Source organism: Blennius ocellaris, assembly GCF_963422515.1.
Source record: "Blennius ocellaris genome assembly, chromosome: 5".
Taxonomy (NCBI): domain Eukaryota; kingdom Metazoa; phylum Chordata; class Actinopteri; order Blenniiformes; family Blenniidae; genus Blennius; species Blennius ocellaris.
This window is the reverse complement of record NC_137654.1, coordinates 28,024,084-28,040,697: the sequence shown is the minus strand read 5'-3', so window position 1 is coordinate 28,040,697 and position 16,614 is coordinate 28,024,084. Positions and strand designations below refer to the sequence as shown.

General features: G+C 42.5%; 1 protein-coding gene across 1 annotated transcript; it reads right to left on the bottom strand.

The window, feature by feature from the left end:
- Window positions 1-3,325: 3,325 nt before the first annotated feature.
- Window positions 3,326-8,031, bottom strand: gnat2 (guanine nucleotide binding protein (G protein), alpha transducing activity polypeptide 2; the record flags this gene model as incomplete). Its single annotated transcript, XM_080496410.1, has 8 exons — window positions 3,326-3,516; window positions 3,701-3,854; window positions 3,955-4,084; window positions 4,173-4,301; window positions 4,391-4,548; window positions 4,682-4,823; window positions 5,180-5,222; window positions 7,926-8,031. 8 exons carry the CDS (start codon window positions 8,029-8,031, stop codon window positions 3,326-3,328), a joined length of 1,053 nt encoding a protein of 350 aa, XP_080352536.1.
- Window positions 8,032-16,614: the final 8,583 nt, after the last annotated feature.

Below are 16,614 nucleotides of genomic sequence, written 5' to 3'. Positions count from 1 at the left end.
CTGCAGCGCTGGAATCTTTTGTTAAAAATAACACGCGTGCAAACTCGTACTTTTCTACTGAGTTTAAGTAATGTAATGTAATACATTGTTGGTAGCATCGTAAACTACATTTATCATACAAAGTATCCCATGTGAAACAGGCCGCGCCTGCAGTGGTTTGCACTTTCGACTCACGATGACACAATTCTTGGTTCGATTCTCAATTCCTGACGAAAACACTGACTTTTTAACACAGTTAGCCTCAAAACCGCGCTGTAGGATCTTTTATTTGTTGCACAATTTGGACACTTGGTGGCAGCGGTTGGGCACAGGTTGCATAATGTTCCGGGTCAAAGGTCACAGGAAGAGAAGCGCATGTCAACTGCAAGAGGATTGACTGGAATCTGTGTTAGGTCCATGTGGGTTCACTCCATGCGCCAGCTGTGCAGGAATGAGAACGGCTGGACACTGGAACACCGGAAAACGGTGAGTTTGAAGAAAATTGAATAAAAATGCATCGGTCACTGATGTTTTTGGGACATTTCACTGTGTTCCGCGTCAATAAAACTGGCTTCGTGTTGAGATCGCAGTAATTTTCTGGTATTAATTTTTCAAATTTAGAAAAAATAAACACTTTTTCGAAACATAAACTTTGCGTCACAACAAAGAAAAACTTCCCGGTTTATATGTGAAAGTTATTATGGCATAATTTTACTGGTCCGGCCCACTAAAGATTATATTGGGCTGAATGTGACCCCTAAACTAATATGATTCGAATCCCACAGTGAATAGTTCACCACTGCATCAACACATTGAAGCGCCTTTAAACATTACAATTGAATATACTAATTATTCTTTCCACTATTCTTGTACTCAGTCCGTTTTTCCACTTGTTGTCCATTCGTCTTTCTTGTAGTTGCCGTTTTTCCATTGTAAAGATTTCATCAATAATTTTCATCCATTGGTCCCTTGTGGGTGGGTCAGTCTATCATTTCCCATTACATTCTTTTCAGTGAAATTGCACGTATACACTACATTGCAGCACCATGGAATCTTATAATTCAGTATTTATTGCAGAATTTTGGATATCTTCTCCCGAAACACGGCTATTTTCTTACAATGCCAAGAGATATGTGAACGACCCACATCAGATTCTCCACATTCTCTTCAACATTTCTGCTGTCGATGTAGCCGTTTGCTCTTTCAAATGTACCAGGTCCGTGAACCGCCGGTTATTTGTTGTGTCTTACAAACATTAAGTCATCTTCTATACTTTTCAGGTTAAGCGCTTTCTCCCAATTCTCTTTTATATAATTCAACTCATGAGCTCTTTAAGTGTTTGTCATGAGACATTGCTGGCATTGAGAAACCCACAGACGTCTTCCTCATAGGTGTCCTGTATTTTTTCTGCTGCTACTTAAACTCAGTTTTATAGCCAGGAGGCCTCAGCTGTGCACTTCCAAACACGCCTGTGAAGGTATTTAGCGCGGCTCGAATCCTAATGTGCAGGTAGAGCTCCGGACACAGTGTGTGAAATGTGCCGTGTATTACCCCGGAGAAGGAAACGGAGCGGCGCGCCGCGTTTCATGGAACTGAAATGAAGCTCCAGAGCAGCTCCGCTCCTTCACTCGCCGCTCGGCTTTGTCGTCCTCGCCTGCCGTCTTGTGAATCCGTCCCTGCGCAATCTCACAGTAAATCTCCACTCGGAGATTAATTACCGCCTTAATTTGTTTTGCTCTCTCAGTAGGTTTATTGTTAATGAACTTCCATATGCTGCCATTTCCCCTCCGACGAGAACAGGGAACTTACATAACCGCTGCATTGTCTGCAACATGTACCAGCCTGAGGCAGCAGCGTTGACTGGCCCGCTGCTCTAATTTGATTCACTGTACATTGTGCAGTGTAAGACGGCGTAATTCTGTGGCACACACACACACACACATACACACACACAAAGTGAAGTTAATGCATCTTTATTTCATGCCGCTACATTTCATAAGAAAGGACAAACTCAGTAGATTTTCATTCCATTTCATAATAAAGCATCAACCCTCTAGTGTTCCCTTTCTCGTACATTTCCAGATATTTTGTTTTTTTTAATCTTTCAAAATATAATGAATTATCTACTCTTATGTACAAAGTTTATCTACCTTGTTTGACATCCGTCACATTAAAATGTTAGGTGAAGTGAATACATTAACACTATTTAGATTAGATACATGTACAATTTGGTTTGCAATCTGGATACACTGCAAGCACTGGGAATATCTGCGATATTTGCTCAGCAACTTTTTACAGTTTAAATATCAAGACCACAGAGACTACTGTACTCAAAAAACAAAAACAAGGTTGAGATGTTGCTATTCAAAACAATTTTTTTTTTTTCCCCCCCCAGATTTATGTTTAAAATTTTGTTTTACCGAGCTTGGCTTTAATAGTAAATATAACTCACAATACAGCAGTCATCTGAAAGCAATGAGGATAGAAAGAGCAACTATTCTTTACTTCATATCTCCAAACTGGCAGCTGAGACAAATACTGTACTTTAGAAAAACTGAAGAATCCTGTAGGAAGCGGTACGACGTCCACGATGTTGATGCGGTGGTTGTTTCAACCCGGCTGGTGGAAGTGCACTATGTCGCAGGTGATGTTCAGTCGGAGGTGGAGAGGTGCTGGGAGCAGTCAAGGACCAGGACTTGGCATGGAAGCGATGGCATAAAACACACTATGAGGATCCTCGGCGCTCCGTCAGTACACTTCTTACTTAATGCCAATGTGTGAAGGGTTAAGGTAGGAAAGGAAGTCCTGCAAGGTGGAGAAAATCACAAACGCATCAAACGTGCTGAAAATAACACCCAGAAATCAACGCGTAAAGCTGATTTTTGTGATTTTTGTGGGGCATCAAATGGTTTCGGTGCCTTGAAACTCCAGAAATATCTATGATGTGATACTATACCGTCACGTTTTTGAAGATTTTACATCAAAAGAGTGAAACTGTATTTTTGAAATGAAATGGTTTTAGCTACTCTGGCATCTTCCACATTTGTAAATATTTCTGAATATCTGAAAACTCGACCGATTTTTCTGCTTCTGCGGCCTCTGCCATTGTAATCTCCTTCTTCTGCGGTCTCAAGTGTACGGTTTGAGTTGGTGTCCTCTCAAGTTATGGCCAGATGTTGTTGCTTGGCAACGCCGCGCCGGCCAGATACGATTTGCCGTGCTTCGGGTTAAATTGAATTGCCAGGGGTCTGCCTCATCTGGACCCTATTACGGTGGCCCAACACGGTCCCTGGGAGCGCTGCTGTGCTCCATGGTCGCCACGCACCTCTTTTCACTCTGGAGCTGCTTAGAAAAGACCGCAGTCTTTAAGGTTTTCTTTGATGATGATGTCTGTCACGGCGTTGAACACAATCTCGACGTTCTTTGTGTCTGTGGCACAGGTCAAGTGGGAGTAGATTTCTTTCACGCCCTTCTTCATGTTCAGCTCCAGGAACTGCGCCTTGATGTAGTTGCTGGCGTCTTCGTATGAGTTGGAGCCTTAAGACGAGAGAAAGACAGGCGTGTAAAGGAAGGGGGCGAGGCGCTTTTTTGCTTCATACAAAACCAGAGTGATCTACAAAGTCATTCTTTTTGGGTGATTAATTGGCCAAGTTTATTATTAGCATATTTCGCTTTAAAGATACCAATAGCAATTAAATATTTGATGACGAGTCCTTCCTACCATCGTAGTCGGGGAAGCAGATGCTCAGATGCACTTTCTTGATCTTCTCTTCAAAGAGATCCTTCTTGTTGAGGAAAAGCACGATGGAGGTCAGTGCAAAGAACCTGTGGTTGCAGATGCTGTTGAATAGATGGAGGGACTCGTGCATGCGGTTCTGGAAAAGGACAGAGAGAAGCGCCGAGGGGTTACTCGCCGTTGGGCTTTGTTCTGAGGCCAATGCGTCGCTATGGTATCGCCGCGGGACTCCGACTCACCACTTCGTCGTCCTCTACGAGCACCATGTCGTAAGCACTAAGGGCTCCACAGAAGATGATGCAGGTCACGCCCTCGAAACAATGGATCCACTTCTTCCTCTCTGACCGCTGGCCGCCAACGTCGAACATCCTGTTCATGGACAAAGGCTCGGAGTCGGATCGGGGCTCGGGTTCGCCACGGGGCTGCAGGCGTTCAGCCGGGCCCTCAAGTCACTCACCTGAAGTGCAACTCTTTGCAGGAGAACTGTTCCTCAATGATACCGGTCGTTTTGACTCGAGATCGCAGCACGTCCTGTTCAGTCGGGAGGTACTCCGGCTTGCAGATTCGATCCATTTCGTTGAGGTAGCTGGTGACGACAGAACAGAAAGGGGTTACGGCCGTCAGACGGTCCGTGCTGCCGGCTGGAATCGACTCCAGTGGAAGATGAGAACTCACTATCCGGCGGAGTCGTTGAGCTGAAACTCAGCAGCTCTGTCGAAGGCGGCCTGTACGCCGGTGTCTTTCCACAGCTTCTTGATGACATCGGACAGCTCAGTCGGCATCGTGCCTTCTTCAATGGAGTCTGACAGGTTCTGCAGCTTCTGTGAGTCCTCCTGTGGTTTCATGCACACAAACACACACAAAAAAAACCACAAAAAAAAACAAACCCATCAGCGGTGACAACAGCAACCGAAGACAACTGGTCAATCAAGTCTGGGATTCATCTCTTCATGTGTAATATGAGACCTGTGAAGTGGATGCACCAAAATCAATTCCCAGCATCTCCATGCCTCTGATGATAGCCAGAGCAGACTGCAGGATGTTGCCATAGATGATCGCTCTGAACTCCAGTTGTTCCTCTTTTGTGTAACCTCCTTGATGCAGAATCCTGCAGAGGACAGTGCGGAGGGTTTTTAGTTCAGGAGCAGGTTTCACTCTCACATTAATCCGTTATACATCTGAGCTGGAGGAAGTTTTCTCTTTTGTAAACGAATGAAAGTGCTGTCAAAGTTTTGTCTGAGGAGCTCCGGTAGAGGAGTTTCTGGTAGTGAGAGGTCACAGTGCCCCCCTGTGGAGTGTTTGACCTCGGTGCATGCTGTCGGATTGGTCAGTGGCTGTTTGCCCCGTTGACCTTTACAGACACACGCAGGAGATTTGTCCGATTGACTAATGCCCGACTAATCACATTTCTAAAATAAATAAATATTTGTACCAAGCCTTCATGATATCATTGATCATACTCACTTCATCTGTTTGACAATAGTGCTTTTCCCTGACTCACCAGCGCCTGTGAGAGAAAGAAAGAAAAAAAAAACACCCACACATATTAAGATTAAACATAGTGTGTGTTTCTCGCGGCTCTCGTTTCAAAGAAGCAGTCTGGACAGATCGAGAAGAAAGAAGACTACTTTTACTGCCTTTATCTCAAAGAATTAAATGACAGCGTTCACCGAGAGAGCGAAACTAAACTCATCTGAACCGCACAACCAGCATAAAGCCATCTGACATTTATGTGACATGTAGAGCTGAGCGTTCATGTGAACAGAGGTTTGTTGGTGAACATTGATCTGCGATGAGTGTTGACGCATAACGTCAAGCCTAAATCCAGGGTTGTGACTAGAAACAGAGAGAGGGCAGATTTTTAGTGTCTATTTCTGTTTCAGCTGGTAATCATAAACTTCTCTGGTTCCATGCGAAGCCTTGTGATGTTTTTAATGGGGGACATTGAATTAGCCAAAGGCTCTAAAAAAAAAATAAAAAACAACATGACAACAAACACTTGAGATGTTTTTCTTGCTGGGCTATAAACTCATTTAATTGGATCTTGAAGTGTTTTAGAGTTTTCCTGTGGGTCTTTCCACCCCACCCCCTCTACATTGTGGACTTGAGACCAACTGAATCTTGCAGGAGGAAAAAAAAACATTTTTAACCCCCCCCCCGACAATGACGAAAACAAGCTTTTGTATGTGGGGACCGTGACGTCTGCTCATACGTTGGGTGTCGGTGCCAGGAGCGGCCACGTCAGGCGAGCTCGGGCCACATGGAGTTTATTGCGTCACGGAGCATTGAAAGCAGAACGTCCATCTCTCTCTTGGAGCCTCACGAAACTCCGTCTTTAGACTTACTGCTGAGCCTCAACCCTAACCCTCCCGGGCAGATAGTAGGCCGGCTGGTTTTCCCCTCCGCTCCAAGTCGTTCGTAAGTCAATAACAAGCTTGTTTTGCTGATTTGTGGTGAGGCAGCGAAGGTGAAACAGAGATGACAGTGAGCCCCGGTGATCTCATAAGGAGCGCCTTTATCCTTTCTGCGAGTCATTCTTTCACCTCATGTTCGTTTGCAGATGTGCCTTTGGGCCTGGCAGCGTGTCAAAGTGTGGCCTGTAAAGGGAAACTTTATGTGGATGTTTGTCCCCTGGACAATACTGATGACTCTGAGTCATGAGGAGGAATACGCTAATCTATAAGGACAAGGCGTTTAAATCTTAATCGAGTCTCATTAAAACAGACGGGATTTTTTCAGAGACAGGAACACAAGGAAGCGTATTTCTGTCCTCATGAGAGCTGGTTTACTGAAACCAAAGCCGCTCCACTTATGCATCTTTATTGCTCTTGACAATTGTCTTAATTCTGAAGTCTCAAGTTGTGTTATTTGGATATATTTTGGGTGCCTGCGCTCAATTTATCTGCTCGTTTGTCCATTTCTGAGCTCAAAAGATGGATCTCATCTCAGCTTGTCTGATCCAGGTACAGGAGGGTGCAGGAAGTTGAGCTCCTCGAGTCTCCAAATTCTACCCAAGACACAGATTACAATGATTGTGTCATAACATTAACGAATTGACAAAAGAAAAACTGAATTATCCCAATTTTGCAATGAGGTGATTCCACATCACACACTTGGCGCCATTGAACCATGACCCGGTGAAAACTTTGAAGCTACTAAAAATACAGATATTCAACATTGTGTGCGCTGAGGGTCAACAAAGAACTCACCAAGTTGAGCTGCAGTAAACCAGTTAGCTAATCGGATTGACATATCACTGCAGGGCTGTGATTCATTTAGACCAAAGGCTGTGATCTTTTAAGCACCAACGTCCTTCCATCACTGCCGAAATGTCACTCAGATTTTCACGGGAACAGCAAAGAAATGTTTTACCATTAATCTTTTAAAACTTAAATTCTACTGTATAATAAAAAAATTAAAAAAAACTCTCAAATAATTAGATGTTTTCTGCAGATTATTTTATAGGAATTCTGCAAAAGATCAACTTAAACCTGTGCAAAGTGTTAAGTGTGCATACTTAGTCAAATAAGTCATCTTAAAATTTTAATTAATATTTTTGATGCAGCCAAATAATAAAAGTATTTTGTGTTTAAACATTCTTATAATATTTCCTTCAGTCCTAAGCTAAGAAACTGTGCTGACATCTGTCTAATAAACGTGCGGTTTTATCCAGAAAGAGATACTCTGTCGACTGTAAGTCCACTGAACATCCTGTACCTCGCCTCTAAGGAAGCACTAAACAGATCACTGCAGACTTATCTCATGTGGCTCGTATCCAAGATCTAACGAATTTAGATAAAACAAGTGAATAAACCTGCGCCGGGTCTCGTGTGAATTGTTCTTGTTTCTCCACTTGAGGAAGAAAGTCGCATAAAATTGGGTTTTGCATTTTTGCTTTCCGTCCACTTTTGGTTATATTTGAGGAAATGTCAAACCAGGCAATATTTGTTCCCTGAAGCTGTGATTCTTAGTCTCCTGTTGTTACACCTGTTGACTGCAGACTCCCTGCAGGACTCCTGAGACAAGACCTGGAAGTTTGCTTCAGTCATCACTGAAAAGCGAAAAAAGTTCATTTGAACTATTTCCATATCATAACAAGCCCAACGTTTTGCATCACCTGTGGAGATGGTGCAGGTATAAAAAGAAGGAGAACCCAAAAAAAATAGGAAACATCTCTTGACGTAACAAAAATCTCGATGAGGCCACTTACCAAGCAGTAATAGCTTGACGGTTTTCGCGTCCTTATCAGCATCTTCCTGGAGTTGCTTTTCTAGCTCCTTGGACTTTTTGTCCTCAGCACTGGCTCCTGCACCCATGCTTTCTTCCTCCAATGCCTCAAGATCCTCGATGAAAGAAATTTTGACGGTTCCCTGAGAGCAGCTGCTAAGAATCTGGGTGCAGCACTAATCGTGCTGAGAGCAGATTGCCAAAACGGAAGGGGATTGGAAGGGAGGCGCTTGAGCTGTGCTGGCCTTGTTTGATGAGATGGATCCTCTGAAGGAACAAACCAATTCACTCGCACTGAGCAGATCGGAGATATCCTGCCTTTAATTCCTTGTGCTTAAACCTTGATCCCGAGGAGGTGCCCCTTCCTGATTGGCCAGCCAATCCAATTAGTCTAATGAGGGCAATAGTGAACGATGTAGAGGTAAGGGCAAAATATACACTCACACACTTGGACACAGGCAAAGGCCCTCATGTCATTGGTTCGTCCATCATCTTGGACTTAGTTTTCCTCCACCGATGTGATGGGACAGTGAGTGCTGTGCTTGCCTGCGTACTTATGAAACTCGAGGAAGCGTCCTCTATGCGTCCACACAGCAATCACTGCCAGTGTGGCAACCATTTTTATAACTTTCCAAGAGTCCGAGTGGGATGAGACCTTGAGGTAAACGTGTGGCTCAGCCTTGCAGGTTGCAGGCGCCGCTCTTCCCCATCCAGGCCGTAATTCCTGCCTGATGGACTCTTGACTTCAGCGTCAGTCACATGGACAGAGCAGGGAGAGAGGCATTAAGGTCTTATAAACTTCTTACAGCTAAGACGGCTAAATCCCAGGTGGTGTGGTTCCTGCTAAATAAAGCAACTGTCATTGCGCTCTGCTGGTCGGTGGGCGATAACGTGACCTAAATGTATGTCTCAGGTTACATAATCCCTCATCGGTTGGAAATGCAGCCGACGTATTGGCGTTTTGGGAGTAAATAATTTGAGGGTGGGCGGCGAGGTTTGGCCTGTGACGACCACCCCCCCCTCCCCCCCGCCGGTGGGGTCAGGTCAACGGGCATAGAGGGAGACTTCAACCCCTTTGAGTTTACTAATTCAGTCGGAAGACAGATGAACTGTGAGTTAGAAGTGTTTTCTCAGTTTCATTGTGTTTAGTGGTAACCGCCGTTTGGTAAACATCCTATTTTACAGCAAAGAAAAGCTGTTTGGCAACGTGTTGCCAAACATTTGGCGATTTTCCCAGCTCTGGCGCTAATCCCCGAGTGTGGATGTTTCTTCCTGAATTTCAAAAAGAAAATAGCCAGGTTTTCCAAATGTATATTAGTTTATTTCCACTTAGCATTGTTACAGATAACCGGCCGGTTTGAAAAGACGATCGCCAAAAGAGGATGATTTTTGATGTTTTGGTGACTTTTCCAGTTTATTTTGAAGCCGAGCACGATGTTTGAGCAAACAGCATGCCTGTTAACTTGATTCCAATCCAATTCGTTGATTAAGATCCTGGAGTCCAAACAAACGCCTTGTGTCTCTGGTTCAGACTCACTGATGTTGGATTAAAAACCTGCCAGGCTGGTTTTTTTTTTTTTTTTTTTTCTAAAAGCATCTTTGAGTGTCCAGAAAAGCCCTATATAAAACCAATGCATTGCTTTTATTTTTTTTAAATATACAACTTTCCCACTGGGTAATTAGTTGGATTTGTAATAAAGCTTAATAACCATTGCATTTTAGGTTTTATAATATAACTACGTGCAATGAGCGTTCAATTAAATAATGGCGTATACGGTTAGAAAACAACACATTGGATTGAATTATACAAATTGAAGCTTGTTGATACAAATTGAAATGTAATGATTACAACAATGCCTCGCTTTGAGTTGGGTTTTTTGGGGGGTTTTTTGTGTCGTGCATTGCTCTGCAGTGGCGGACTGCAGCCTCCTCATCCCACCACGCTTTCTGTTTTAGTCATGAAATCCCATAAAGGCGTAGCGGGCTCACCCGCACTCCCGTTAGATGGGACTAATTGGATTCCCAAAAAAACTTTACATGCTGTTTGCACATATTTACAAGCCTCCTCTTGCGGGCTTATGGTGAAGCGGCGCGGGTTGAGCTGAACTGGGGTCTGTCCTCCATGCAGCCAGACGGCCTCAGATCCACTTCGGTGACGTCAGGGTCAAATAGGCTCAGCATCCAGCTCAAGGATTGAAAGGCCACGGCTTTAAAAAAAAAAAAGAAAGAAAGAAAAGAAAAGAAAATGTGACGTGAGGGGGGAAGAAAAAAAAAAAGGAACTCAAGGTTTTAAAGTTCCTCTACCAGAATCCACAAAAAGGAGCCAGTTTGTCTTTTATTGTCGATGTGCCTCTCTAATATGTTGTCAATAACTGGAACTTCTCCGGGTTTGTTAACGTCTTACGGTCCCGAGGCAAGATCCTATTCTCCAACACTCTTCCCTTGAGAAAGTCGGTTTTTATTTGGACTGAATCGGTCAAATGTTGATAATTTTGCTGGAGCTGCCGCAAGGCCATGTTAGATGTCCCAGAATGCCTTGTGGCAAGGTTTCCCCAAGATGTCATCAGTTAGCGAAACATTTGATGGTGTAATTGATTCGGGATGTGAAAGGAAACGAGCGGTAATGGTTTTGTTTTGCTTTATTGGTTTATTCTCTGTGCAGAAGTGATTCCTGTTGTGGGAAGCAGATTTTAAAGATTTTTTTTATTTCTGGTGGAGTAACTTTAAATCCTGAATGTTGAATGATCTGAAAAAAGGTAATCAAACATCTTCTATTCCACTTCATCAAACTTAAAGTCACTGGAGTCGATCCCAGAGGACTGTTCTTGCAGACCGAGTCTACAGTGGACACACTCAGAACAATGTCCCAATCATGGGAGGGTTCTTCCCTCTGCATAAAAAAAAAAAAAGTTTAAAAAAATAAAAAAATAAATAAAAAACCTCTGTTTCCAAACTCCGAGCATCACCTCGCCTGGCGTCTCATCGCTGTGTCAGAGTCCAGACCTGACCTGAAATACTGAGGCGCTGCACTGGCGTCACTCTGCAGTCCTCTTGTGGTGCTAATTGCCCCGGGGCAGGGGGCTCGAGGCCTAAATCCCCCGCCGCTTCCAAGCAGGCTAATCGCGAGCAGCACTTCGAGCGATGGCGGCCAATCCCATTAGGTGGAGGATGGTGTCGTCCCGCTTTGCGCTCAGTCCCTGCGTCTCTGATCTGTTGACGAGATTACTCGCTGAGAGAGAGAGAGGGAGAGAGAGAGAGAGAGAGAGAGGAGCTTAATGCAGCATGTGTGATGGAGAGCAGAGAAACAAATGATCTGGGGGTTTTAGAAGCATCATTGTTCTGAAAGTTTATACCAGCTGAAAGTTGTTTTTATTTTTATTTTTATATATTCACCGTAGCGTCGACTCTTCTCACTTTTAACAGATTTACCTGCGGCACAGACTTCCAGGCCTCCAAAGAGACACTTTCTCATCAGGAACACACCGTTGGGATGTTTTTTTGTTTTTTTTTTTGGATATGTCTGAAATCCTTTTATATTGAGTCGTCCCAAAGCCTCCATTGGCTTGGTTACCAGGTTCCCACCCCCCCGATGAGCTCATGAGGTTTAGCTTACGAGCTTTTCTACAAGTCTGCAAACTAAATAGGTGTACTCCTTCTGATGACGCATGGGCGTGAATGTTTCTGACAGCACACTGAAGCATTTACACACACACAAACACACACACACACACGCTGTACGACTCGCCATTAATACCCCCTGCAGAAAACAAATCCACCTAACGGCCACCCGGGACTGAGAGGCAAAACCAAAATCACAATTATTTTGCACATAAGCCAGTTTTACACTGACAGTTTTTACTTGCAGACAAAATGTTCTTTACGAACCTAAAATACACCGACTGTGCTTGTCAGTAAATGTAATGTATTGATCAAATGTCTGGCACTTTAAACAACATTTTTTTACATTTTGTTCACTTGTAAGTTTTATTTATGAACATACAGCAAAACATATTCAAATTGGTGTTTGGCAAATTGGATATTTTACAGATTTAAAGGCAGTTTAGCTCTTTTTTTTGTGCAAACGTCTAAAGTCTTCTTAAACGATTGAGGATAATATTGTTGCAGTTATGTGAACAAAGCATAAGAAAAACTGATCAGCAGTTTCCACAGTAAACTACTGCAAGTGACAGCATCTGTGTTAGACAAACATACATTTATTCTGCAACATTTAGTGCAAGACAAGATCTTCATCTGTCCCACAATGGTGACATTTTGCAACAGCAATTAGACATTAATTAGAGAAACAAAAGAATTTGAATAATAATGAGAAATATTAAAAACAATAATATAATTTTAAAAAAACAAGATGTGACAATTGTTTACATTCTTGCATGATACTGGTTATAGTGATTGGATGCAGGGATTGTTTTTATCACACAGAATAAATAGTGCTCAATAATGTACTTTTTAGGGGAGGGGTAATTGTATAACTGGAGAATTGAGGTTAAAATGTGCGATTGCGGTCAGTTTTAAAGAGATTTTATGGTAAAATTGACATGTAATTATGTGTATTTTTGTACTGATTTCTAACTCTGAGATACAGAAATATCAATCTACGCATATTATGGTGAGTTTTTATAAAGTACGAAAAAGGTTTAAAGGAACTACACATATGGGAAAGGCAACATTGAGCAAACGAGAGCCTGAGTGAGTGCCACACTCCTCCTCCTCCTCCTCCTCCTCCTCCTCCTCCTCCTCCTCCTGCACCCAGAGTGTGTCTGTCTTGGCCACTCTGGCACCAACTGTATGATCAAGCTGACCCCACAAGTCTTTCAATGGGGACTTCAACCGTCCGAGGTGTTTGGAGAAAAAGTTTGAAGTACATTTTCTCGCCTCCCACTAATGTGAGCACAGATTCCATTATCATGTGTGCAACGTTTCTATCCGCAGTGGAGTCTGGTGTCCAGTGGCACATTCAAAGACAAGAACAGGACTGCATCAATTATATAAAGATATAAGGGTTAGAAGCATGCAGAAGTGAGTCGTCTGCTGTCGAAAATTACACGAACGTGTGTCACCGACAGAATACGGCCACAGAACACGCTCCTGCAGCCAAGGAGGGATTACCATTCAGATTAACCTGGGAGCAGAAGTCAGACTTGCACAACTTCACTCAAACGCCAAAGTTCTTCGCCTCATTCATCCCCCAATGTTACTTTCTGCTGCGGCGAGACTTTGACTTGTCCCCCGGGCCGCTCGCCCACGCGGCGCCTCCATCTTTAAAAAGCCTCCGGGGGATGAAGAAGAAGGCGTCGACACATCAAAAAGTGCCAATCGTCTCGTCACCTCCTCTGCAAAAAACACCTCGATCGCCGCCTCGGTGTCACTCAAACGTTCGTCTCCTCAGTCACACTGATCTCACGTCTCATTCAGACCGAACGGCCACAAGAGCCTCAGGTTCACTGTCACACACACAACATGCAGAGTTTAGCATCTGATTGCTCTGGCAATCTGTTTGTTTCTCTCTTCTTTTTTTTTTTTTTAAAAAGCTTCTCACCTCCAACAGCAGAGATGTTCCAGCTGTGAGTCTGGATCTGCAGGTTTCTTCCTGTTTAAAATGAGTTTGTCTTTCCACCGTCTCCTGCTACTCATGTAGAATCTTCTCTGTAAAAGGGCCTTCAGATGACTATTATCGTTATTATTGGTTATTGTTGTAATATTAAAAAAAAAAACCAATTAATTCAAATTAACTGTATTGGTTTACACAAATTCTTCTCTTTTTTTTTCTCCAGGTTTCTATAAACGTAATCAAACCTGGAATGAAAATAATCATATGAGTCAAGTCTGACATAGACAGATTGAAAGGCAGATCGAGCGTTCAGAACATACAGCGCCCCCTGGCATCAGCTGGCAGTACTGGAATTGCCTTCATGCGCGTGTAACAAGATTACACACAAGAAGCTGTGGGTCTGCTGGCTTCTCTCAAAGAAACAAGCGCAGCAAACATCCAAAGTAAACAACAAGATCCACATTTCACCATAAAGAGTCTATACAGCAAAAATACAAAACCCAAGAAAGACCTTTCATCTGCACTTGGATTAATTCTCAAAAACTCTCAAAAACCAATTATATAGTTTTTCACTTCATATCTTTATTTTGTTGAAAATAAAGTCTTGAAATGATAATTCTGTATGAAAAGGATTCTGATTTGCGGCACAGGCTACAGAAAAATGGTGGAAAGCGCTCATTAAAAAATACTTGCATTTAACTAACTAAGTAATGCAAAATTCACATACAGTTTGCAGTATGAAGTACAGCTCTAATTTGAGTATTCAAAACTTTCTATCTTTATTTTTATTGCTAATATACATATTGCATATCGCATATTGCAATTTTACCCCACAAATAAATATGATTGAATTTGTATTTGGTTAAACAATAGAAAGTAACTTATACTTTGAGTATTTTCTGAGACGATTACTTTGTACCAGTACAGTATTTAAAAATACTCACCCACTTACGACTTTAAGTAACTAATTAAAATGGTGTTTTTTTAATTTTTGCTCACTTCCTCTCTCCACCAGCAGAGGACGCCACCTCTACAAAACCTGCAGCTGCTGCAATGATCTCATTAGAGCTGTGTTAAACATAACAATCAAACAATCAATCATACATGCTTCAGGCTCACACACACACACACACACACACACACTCCCAGGAGCGATGTGAATCTCTACACCAACACACCTGAATCCTATTTTACTTCATTTACATTCACTGATAGTTATATTAATACTATTTTACAGTGTGTGATATACGATATTTCATCTGTCTGTGGGAATTTCCCCCCCTTCCTTCTTGTTTCTCCCTCTTTAGTTTCATCTTATGGTTATTTTCCTTCTTTTAGCTGCTTCTCTCCTCTGTAATCATGTCGTCAAGGCTTTTTCCTTACAAAAAAAATATAAGTATAGCAATTATACATAATTATACGACATTATATTCTGAGAGAGGAACCTGATTGGACGATGGACATGATGCATTCATGTAAATAAGAGAATGGATTCTCCTCACAAAAAAAAAAAAAAAAAAAAAAAAAAAAAAAAATCCCAACTTGTTTGTATTTGTTCTTCTGATGGTGTCAGAGTGAACTTTCTATTTTTTATCCTCATGTAGAGACACTAAGCTTGGAAGTGGAACTGTTTTAAGTGAAACGATATCCAGTTTCCGAGGTACCTGAACGCAGCATAAACACAGCAGGTATCCCTCCGCTCCTCAGGTAGTTCATTCCCAGAGAGCACGTGCACACATATATGCAGAATCTAGAATCTGATCATTCCCATTGTGTAGACGTGATGTTCATAGGAGTTTAAGGTTGAAACGCCACAAAACAGCTCTGGTTAAAATTAGTCCTGATCTCATGGCCTCCGACAAAAGACTGCTCTTGTTCGATCTCAGATTGATCAGAACATCCCATGACAGAGACTGGAACATTTAATCTGGATTAAAGGTACAGCACTAATCCGGCTTCAATCATATTTATCAGACAGGTTCATCTTCCTTCACTCTTCAGCTCAGACTAAAGTTAAACATGGAGTTCCACAGGGTTCTGTCCTAGGGCCTACAATCTTTACATTATCCATGCTTCCTGCAGGCAATATTGATTTTCATTGTAATGCAGATAAGACACATCTGTTTATACAGGAAACCAGATAATATTGATCAACATGTCGAATTTGAAGCTTATCTTAAAGGCATAAAAGCCTGGATGGGCTGCAGTTGTGTTTGTTTCTGCATTTTTCTTCCTGTCAAAAATGTGTTTCAATCCACCATCTCCTAAATTTGCTCCATGTGGGATTGTTGGATTGTAAACATCCCTTGAAATGAAATGTATTTGGCACTATATAAACAAAATGTAACTTGAACCTGAACACATAAAATAAATAAATCCAAGTTTCTCCTTTTTTTTTAATAGTGCATCACAGGACAATTCACGAACAATGTGAGGTCATCAGTGGACTTTCACTGCATGTTTTTGGACTTTTGTTTGGCATGTTTTTACAAATCCACCCTCACAGTATAGTGCTAATTCTCAAGCAATAAGAAAGCTTTGCAGTGTAGTTTTCTCGGGAATCGAGCATCCTCTGGCTTTGGCCGTATGTTTGATATCACTGATCCAGTAACAACTTTGTAGAAAGTGTAGAAATGCAGTATCACGCAGGGGCCATTGTGTAATTGTACTGAATATTATCGTGGCGGTGGTTATTTGGAGTGACTGTAATCATATTCGCTGCCTCGTTCCGTCATATTGCTTCATCATCATTCAGCACCAGAGGCCTGAATGTGAATCGGAGCTGATTTATGCAGCGTTTATTAGTAATAACATTTAGTTACATTTACTATTTCAGTTTGTCTATAAACACAACTTAGTTGTGTTTTTTTTGGGTCTATCGCTTTGCCCACACGCACAGATTTGTGGTTGTCATGGCAACAGCAGCTCTGCGCTCTTTTGCTATGTTTGGCACCGTGTGTGTATGTGTGTACGGTGGAGGGGGAAGCCGTGCCCCTCCTTCATCCCTCCCCCCCCCAACAAGCCTCCACCAGTGCTGCAGCCCAGGCTTCCTGTGGTGGGCGGGGCCTGTTTCCCTGCAGAGGGATGCTCTGCAGCTCCACGC